Source organism: Amia ocellicauda, chromosome 4 (assembly GCF_036373705.1).
Source record: "Amia ocellicauda isolate fAmiCal2 chromosome 4, fAmiCal2.hap1, whole genome shotgun sequence".
In the NCBI taxonomy this organism is placed as follows: Eukaryota; Metazoa; Chordata; class Actinopteri; order Amiiformes; family Amiidae; genus Amia; species Amia ocellicauda.
This window is the reverse complement of record NC_089853.1, coordinates 8,496,510-8,504,949: the sequence shown is the minus strand read 5'-3', so window position 1 is coordinate 8,504,949 and position 8,440 is coordinate 8,496,510. Positions and strand designations below refer to the sequence as shown.

The 8,440-nt window shown below is 40.3% G+C and overlaps 2 protein-coding genes and 1 non-coding gene across 6 annotated transcripts in view; 2 read left to right on the top strand and 1 right to left on the bottom strand.

The window, feature by feature from the left end:
• Positions 1-1,733: 1,733 nt before the first annotated feature.
• Positions 1,734-4,216, top strand: rpl27a (ribosomal protein L27a). 2 transcript variants are annotated; one of them, XM_066700876.1, is made up of 5 exons: positions 1,734-1,805; positions 2,649-2,712; positions 2,822-2,897; positions 3,313-3,487; positions 4,045-4,216. In XM_066700876.1, the coding sequence occupies exons 1-5, from the start codon at positions 1,803-1,805 to the stop codon at positions 4,171-4,173; spliced, it is 447 nt and encodes a 148-aa protein (XP_066556973.1). In that variant the 5' UTR covers positions 1,734-1,802; the 3' UTR covers positions 4,174-4,216. The 2 variants fall into 2 exon arrangements, with proteins under 2 accessions (XP_066556973.1, XP_066556972.1); XM_066700875.1 differs by lacking the exon at positions 1,734-1,805 and adding an exon at positions 2,202-2,225.
• LOC136748998 (small nucleolar RNA SNORA3/SNORA45 family) lies at positions 3,608-3,736 on the top strand. The gene has a single exon (XR_010816709.1). It is a non-coding gene; the product is annotated as a small nucleolar RNA SNORA3/SNORA45 family (small nucleolar RNA).
• Positions 4,217-4,438: 222 nt separating the features above from the next.
• dennd2b (DENN domain containing 2B) overlaps positions 4,439-8,440 on the bottom strand; it is a 72,726-nt gene continuing 68,724 nt past the window's right edge. For all 3 annotated transcript variants that reach the window (XM_066700872.1, XM_066700874.1, XM_066700873.1), the window contains exons 16-20: positions 8,003-8,044; positions 7,477-7,588; positions 6,450-6,689; positions 5,611-5,697; positions 4,439-5,172 (exon numbers count right to left, since the gene is read on the bottom strand). In XM_066700872.1, coding sequence (XP_066556969.1) covers positions 5,138-5,172; positions 5,611-5,697; positions 6,450-6,689; positions 7,477-7,588; positions 8,003-8,044 — 516 coding nt within the window. In that variant the 3' untranslated portion in view covers positions 4,439-5,137. The remainder of the gene's footprint in view (positions 5,173-5,610; positions 5,698-6,449; positions 6,690-7,476; positions 7,589-8,002; positions 8,045-8,440) is intronic.

Genomic DNA, 8,440 nt, shown 5'->3' with positions numbered 1-8,440 from the left:
TGTGCGAACTGTCAAATTGAAACCATATATGTGTATAGTCACAGAAAAGATCAAAGTATACAGTATTTGACATGCCCTGTGTAAGATAAAACAAACCTTTCTAATACATACAGCAGCTTGATGCATTAAAGGTTTTGCAGGCTGCCAGTATGAAGGTGTGGATAATTCAAGCTTACTTCTTTATTTTGAATATATCTGCATAGACATTTAAATATATACTTTCCTGTTTTATACACCCAGTTTGTACAAGTGCTTGCAGCTTCTTCAATTTGAAATTGATCAAACCACTACACAATGGTAGTCTCAGTAGTTACCAAAAAAAATGCTTAGAGGACACTGACATAATAGCAGCATAGCCTGCCATGAAAGCCATATTGTATTATCTCACTAGTTGGACTGGTCTGGGGGGTCCCTTCTAGGTGCTGGGTAGAGAAAGGCGAGTTGTGAGGCTGTCATGGCTGTCACCAATCGACCTGCATTCGTCTGCACTTTTAAACCTCATTCTGTCTTTCACCTCCCATTAAAACACCCTTCTATGTATAGGTTTCATTTTTTTATCTAGACGAAAAATAAATCAAGAAAGTGATGCAAAAGCAACAACAAAAAATGCAAATGTATTCTTTAAGAGAATAAAGGGTCTTTTGAAACATCTTTGATTCCGGCTTTGTGACTGCGAAAGCAACTTTCTAAAGTCACCGCGAGTCTTTCGTGGAAGTGATATGTAAATCACTTAATCCACAATTTTAATATCATAAGAACCCAGGTGTGGTGGTGCTTTTCAGAGAGTAAGTTGCATCATGTGCTAATAAATCGTTTTCAGGCAAATGTCTTTAAATGTGAATACGGGTGTCTAAAATAATTGTATTAAGCTTAGTTTTCTATTTATAAAATACAAACAAGTAGGCGCTACATGAGCCACTGCGTCTTTGCAGCAAGACAATTCTGGTCATATGCACCCTAGTAAATGACTCATATATAAATAATTAGGATGCTCAGTGATATATAATTATTTTTGATGTATTTATTTTAAATATATAGTATTTTAATGATTATTCTTGTAAATGTACATTCTGTATCCTGTATTATTGTTTGTTTTTATTTTTGTACTTAATCTATGTTACTTTTAGTTGTTTGCTGTAAATGCTTTGTCAATACTTGTCTAACCACGTCATGCCAATGAAGCTCTTTTGGATTGAATTTAATTGAATTGAGATCAACAATTATATTGCGCCGCAACATTAAAACACCGACATAATTAAAAGTATACAATATGAACTATGCAATATCGTTACCCCATAACGAAGTGCATTAAATATTATCATCACATAACAACTGTACAAAAGGCATGCATTATTAATTAAATTATACCGGGAAGTAAAAATGCATGTTGTTTGTGAAATTTGCAAAACTAACTTAAAAATACAATTAGTCTTTAATTAAGCGTTGCGTCTGTAATATTCGTGGCAGTGATGAGCACAGGTGCAGATTTATATACTTAGCGATGCAAACTTCACAAGCAGTGATGAGAAGAATACATTCAGATGTTTGTCTTTTATTTGTATAAATAAAAACACTGGCTACTGTGCAGAGGTTGTCTAAAACTGTACTGCTGTGGTCCTGTTTATTTTCCACGCTTAGAAAGACATGCAAAGCGCACAAACACGTCCAGCGTCGTCGGTCAGTGTGTTCTCCGCACCAGCAGGCGGCGCTCTTATTTGCGCGGCGCGGAGTTTTCGGAGTCCAAGTCTCGCATATAATCGTGAGACTTGCACTTCTGGCTCCTCTTCGCGTCACCCTCCAAGATGGTAGGTACAGTGTTCATTAGGTCTGATGAAGATCTTGAGTTAAATCTGAAATCATCCGTAGTTTCAGGACCAATTTACAATAAGCTGACCTGCTTCTGTCGAGTAACAGACCTGTTGCTTTCTCGTTGAAGCCGAATGGCAGTAAAAATCTGTCACAAGCATAATAAAATACACTTGGTTTGTGCCCCGCTGCTCTTCCTGAGGCTCCGACAAGAACATCGTAGGCCTTGCATGAAAGCGGTGGCTGTGCTCGGTTGATAATTAACACTAATGTGATCGTTATTGTTTTCCAGCTTGTGTCTAAAGTGTTCGCCAGCCCCGGTGTTGACCTGTTGGCCTTGTTCCTATGATTGAAGTGTGTGAAGGCAAAACTGAAATGTTCGGGATCACACGTTGGTTAATTGTATTTTAATGCCACGTGTAAGCAATCCGGCTTCCTTTGGTTGATCAGCTTTCGTGCATAAACCGGAGATGTGTTGTCTTATTTGAGAGGGGGTTGCTATTTAATAACGCTGTACCTGGACAGTAATCGCTTGGAGCGAAGTGCGGGTTACTAGCATGGATCTGGTTCTGTGAGGTGATCAAATGAATGCAGTCCTAAGTGGAAATATGTTTTACATGTAATTGCTCCTTTGTTGTTTTTCATAGACTATGAATTCGGGCTCTTGGCTTTCAGTTGCCAATACGAGCATCACTGGCCGCAGAAGACGATGCACATGATCTTACCGTCTGCTCTCGGCCAAAAGGGGCTTCGTGTATCGGTCTAATGTTTCAGATTGATAAAGATGGTAAAGCATTTTCTTATTATTCACGATGGTCTTTTTTCCCCCTCTCTCTGTCCAGCCGACTCGGACCAGCAAGACCAGGAAGCTTCGGGGGCACGTCAGTCACGGCCATGGCCGCATTGGTGAGTGCAGGTTGTGGGGGGGTGTTGGTCATCCGGGCTGCTGGCTGTGGAAGATGTCTCCTCACATCTTCGCTGCTTGTTGACAGCCTTCCCGGTCCTCTGTTCGCAGGCAAGCACAGAAAGCATCCTGGAGGTCGTGGTAATGCCGGTGGGATGCATCACCACAGGATCAACTTCGACAAATAGTAAGTGCACATGAGTGTCGGTTACCGGCATGAGCTGCTTGTAAGACTGCCCTGCCATGCGTCTTCACTGCATTTCTACTGCACTTTGTGTCCGTTACTGCCGAGCCACAGTTGACTGCCATGTATGAACTGCAACCTGCAAGTCTTCAATAGCACTGAGGGATTTTTAACATGCATATTTCTTGTTGCCCTCTTTATTTTGCTAAAATATGTTAAGGACACGCCTTTAACTGCAAGAATAGCAAATCTGCCTTCATGAACAGCGGATTAGTGTTTTATTAATAGTTAACTGAGACAAGAAGGTTATCCATACAGTAGTCTTGGATCAGTCTTCATTCCCGGTTTGTGGCCAAAGTTGTGCTTTCAATTAAGTGTCACAAAGTATTTAATCTCTCCCTCCTGTTTTCCTGTTCAGCCACCCTGGGTACTTTGGTAAGGTTGGTATGAGACATTACCATCTGAAGAAGAACACAATGTTCTGCCCAACCATCAACTTGGACAAGCTCTGGACGTTGGTCAGTGAGCAGACCAGACTCAACTACGCCAAGAAACCAGACGGGCCCGCTCCAATCATTGATGTTGTTCGTGCTGTGAGTACATACTCTTATCATTGTTGTCTGCATTTTTTTTATTATGTAATGGTGCAATGCACATTTGAAAATTGATACAGGTCAGGAAATGCATTTTGGATTTCTCTTGTGCGTCCAACCCCCGAGACTAGAGTCTCATCCTGACATTCACAATTGTCCTGATGTGCTATAGTTCTCGAAGAGTAAATACTGATCTTATTCACTGACTGGTTCCTTATAGCTTGGTCAGCCACATGGTCTGTGACATTGTGCACTGTGAAGTTTCTAGAGAACGTTATCACAACTGCTGCACACTTCTGCATGAACATTATTTTTACAACAAAATGATGGAACTCAATGAAGGCAACATGATCAAAACTTAAATAGCCTGAATATACATTTCCTACCCGCAGTATGATTTGATCTTGTATATAACTGCCCAGAATAAGGTTTTTTTTTGTAATTTTTTAGTACAACTTACATATTCCTCAGCTCTGTATAGGGAAGGGATTGACTGTTGAATAGCTGGTGATCTGCTTTAGGTTGGGTTGTAAAATCTGTTTTATATTCTTCGGCAGGGCTACTTCAAAGTCTTGGGCAAAGGCAAACTGCCCAAGCAGCCGGTCATTGTGAAGGCCAAGTTTTTCAGCAGAAGGGCAGAGGAGAAGATCAAGGGAGCTGGTGGTGCTTGTGTATTGATGGCATAAATGTTTTGCACCATCATTTGCAAGAATAAACTGTTCTGTAAAAGGAGTGTCTTTGGCCTGCTTACTTCATGATCCCAGAAGCTTTTATTTATTATTTTCTTGCAAAGGTGGAATGTGTATTTAGATTTGAAATGGATCCAGCTGAAGCATGTTTAGCTGGGAAGCATTGGGCTGAGCCTCAAGTTAGCCAGGTGTGTGTGTTTCTGGAGTCATGTCTTTACTGACTGTGGTTTCAGAGCATCATTATTAAACAGACACATTTGAATACTTTGCACATACTTTATTTTTTGTAAATTGTACATATTTGACAAAGTAACCAGTCATGAAATCAGTCACAGAAGTTAAGACAAAGTAGCAGGTATTTTCTTCATATATATATTTAAGTAGTGCTTTACATGTACAAAACCATTTACTGACCATTGCTAAATGCAGGGGGTTTAAGTACCTCATTATTCAGTGATGAGGAAAAAAAGCTGAACCTAAAATATAAACCTAATCAAAGCAACTTTATATTGACCCCCTCAGTACTGTAGCATAAAGCCTTTTCTCATTGGTTGCATTCTCTCTCACTACATCTGATCTGATTCTCCACAAGCATCCTCTAACATCAGTGGTTAATTCTGAAACAGTCAAATGCACATTAGTCTGGGTCCATCCATGCATGCATACATTACCAACTCATTTTATTGTAACAAGTTTAACTCAAGTCATATACACAAGTCATCACAGGCTGAAAGAAAAAAATGCATATTAAAAAATCACAGCCAGCTTACAGTGAAATATGTACAAAATTTTCAACAGCTCTTGGCCCCTGCTGTAGAAATCTTTCCAAATGTATGAATACATTTGATCTGGTATCAGTTTTTCAAATGTGCACACTCTGCAATAGAACTTTGTACAATAAAGGCTCCACAGTCTTTGATATTTGGTTAAAAAAAAAAAAGTACAGTAGAATGTGGTTTCTTTAGTTCTTTTTGTGAAGAAACTTCATTTTACTTCCTGAAAAAAGGGGAGGAAAAGAAACTATTAGAAAAGAGTATTCAATTTGACAGCCTAACTACAACGTTTACATCGGTATGAAAGCCATGCAGAACAGAACAAGGCTCAGTTAGGTAAGATAGGACTGTGATAATGTAACAATTTTATATAGTCTGGGGGGCTTTTTACAGATGCTTTTTGGTGCAGAGACTGGCGTTCCATATTCTGTATTCACTGTAAAGCAGGAATGTTTGCTAACCAATTTTCCTATTCAATTTCCTTGAGAACTTCTTGGTTTTTGACCTTAATACCACTGCAGTTTCCCCATGGCTTGCCATTGAGGACTTATTTCAGCAGCACTGGAGCTGTGCATTAAAAAAAAAAGTTAAACTAAGAACATCTACACTCCTGCACTATGATCAGTGTTGGTCATTCTTGCAGCTGGAGAGCAGCACTCACCGAGTCCTCTCAGAAACTTGTTCACGCCGCTCTGCTCGGTGTCTGGCAGCTCCTCTAAGTACTGCTCCACGCGCTGCTCGAACAGACCTGGGAGAGAAACCAAACGTAATGTTTATGAAAGACCTCTACAGACGCTGGGTTGACCAGCTTTGATAGGGGATCTAGGGAAGTTCAGTATAGAGACCACTGGTCTTCAAAATATGTTTTTCTGGGTCATGGAGTTGCTCAGCACTTCTGAATCCTGATATGCAGTAGTCCATATTACCATGAGGCGGCACTGGATCCCAGCATATGTGGTAATAATTGAAAACTTATTTTAGCCACTAGATGTCAGTGTTAAATAGAATATCAAAACAGATGGTAAAGTAATTTATTTTCTAGGGTAAATCCATACTTTCAGAACTAGCCAATAATCAGCTATACATGGTGAAAATAATTTAATACAAGGGATCTAAAAACACAGAACTTATTTGTTTGTTTGCTTGTTTGGGTAGCCTAACTTAAAATATCGATGACCTGCACAGATCTCTGGTAATACTCCACAGAAAAGAACAACCTCACGTTCTATAGGGATGTTGTCTCTTGAATGAGCTGCACTGTCCGTCTCTGGGAAATTACTAAATCTCACCCAAGAATCTAGACACAAATAATGTTTAAATAAGTACATTGAATGTAATACTTATTTAACCATTGTGAAGGTCTCTTCAGCTCAAAAAAACTGGAGACCCTGATAAACTGGTCTAACTTGGTGCAACAGTGCTTGACAAGAGGCAGGGCCAAACTCCTGGGAGAAATTCCTGTTCAGTCCTCAGTGGGGAGCTGTCTCTCTGCCCTGGTACCTTTGGCTCTGCACTTCCTCAGTTCTCGGTCCTGGATGAAGCCAGCGAACATCTGGGACTCCATAAAGACGCCCAGGAAACGGCGGATGCTCTTGGACGCAACGGATTTTCTGAAGGCCTCCCGCTGGAACAACCGCTCGCCCTTGTCGTTCTGCGTCAGGAACAGCGAGTAGTGCCCGATAGTCTCCAGGAAGAAGCGGATGAAGGCCTCCGACACGACGCCGTTCAGGGTGTTACATTCTAAAGGTAGAGAAAAGCACGCAGGATTAGCCTCCGTGGATGTTTTTTGAGGGCTCGGTTTTCACAGCCTCAACAGGCTCTTTTGAAATGTGTGTGTGGCAGGAATGGTTGGAATCAGAAACAAAAATCCATATAAACACAATTACGGATATGTATCAAGTCATTTAAGGTAAAAGGGAAAAAAATCAAGACTGCCAATATTCATTATTTTTTCTCTTTCTTTAAATCGCCAGAATAAAGTATGCTTATGTTCCTGCCAACCCATAATGATGTGAACATCGCACAAATATTGGCAGTCATGCTCAAAAACTTGCTCTTGCACTTTTTTTGCCAGGAATCCTCCATCCTTTTTCATATGAATTATTATATTGTTTAATCTGAAGGACAGTGACCCTGCTTTGTAATCAACTGAGAAGCAAAACACGATGCCACAAAGAATTCAATTCAGAAGGACCTGTTCAAACATGTATAGAGTTCTTTTCTTTATTGATGCATTTTATTACCACCAAGCAATTTGTTTTTACTCTTGTGGTCCTCCAGCACACAGTGAGGATTTCAAATTTTGATGTGCCTGCCTGAAAAAAGGGTTCTACAGTCATCTTTCTGAGTGGGAAACCGATAACTACATACTTCCGTAGTCCACTTTTGAAAAACACCATTAACAAATTGTAACTCAGATACATTACGATATCACATGCATACTTAGGATTACTGTTTTGTTGTGTCAACATCTTTATACATCAGCAGCCATTTTGGTGATGGTCTTCAAACTGATTCGTCTCCTTACCTTCATCTGACTCGCTGTCCGAGTCCTGATTGATCAGGTCCTTCCTGTGATCCAAAGCCTGCTCTAGAGCCGCCTGCAATTTCCGTGGCAACAATGTGGCCTCATCATCCATCTAAAGATTAGAATGACAATCATGATCGGTAACGAGCAGTTTTTAGACTGTAAACTTGCTGTGGGTCATTTGCATCTGTCTATATAATCATCTTTTGTATTTGGAGCCCAAATTGACAGTCAGCCACACGATACTCGGATCACTCGGTAGTTTCTGGCACTGGGTACAAGGCAGGCTGGCATCCTATTCATTCAAATGGCACGAATGACCAGAATTGTAAGAAACAATAACAAAAAAAAACAATAGCCTTGTGTTTCCATTTGCCATATAGAAGCTTGTCCAGACACTTAGTTCTGTCCTGTAACGATGTCATATTGAGAACCAAGCTGGTAACAGGAGCCGAGTCAAATATTCTTAGAGTATTCTTAGCAGAAGGAGACAGCTTTACCAGTATTAGTTTACTTTCTCACTCACCTGTCTAATGAAGCGGTCAGTTCCCAAGTCCACCATTAAAGCCTAATTTGAAGAAAAGAAAAGTAAAATTAACTCAAAACAAATACCAAGGAGCCCCTACAAAACAACGGAAGGGTTAACCGTACAGCAAAGGATACTCTGTGGGGATGGTGCGTTCATTTGTCTTACTTGGGAAATGCGGACAGTCCATCTGTACCTCAGGGTTAAATAAAAGGGAGTTTGTTCTTCCAAGTTCAAGTCAATATTTCAGCATTAAATCATTTCTATGATGCCTCTACCGGCAACCAACAGCACAGAGGTCAATGAAAGACAACTGGTGCATGTTCTCAACCTATTAAACTGCTTCAAAACAAACAGGCATTTCAGGATTACACTATATTCATGTTGTGCACAAGCAAGGGCAGATCCTGACAGTTTACAAGGTCATTAGAAGCCAAG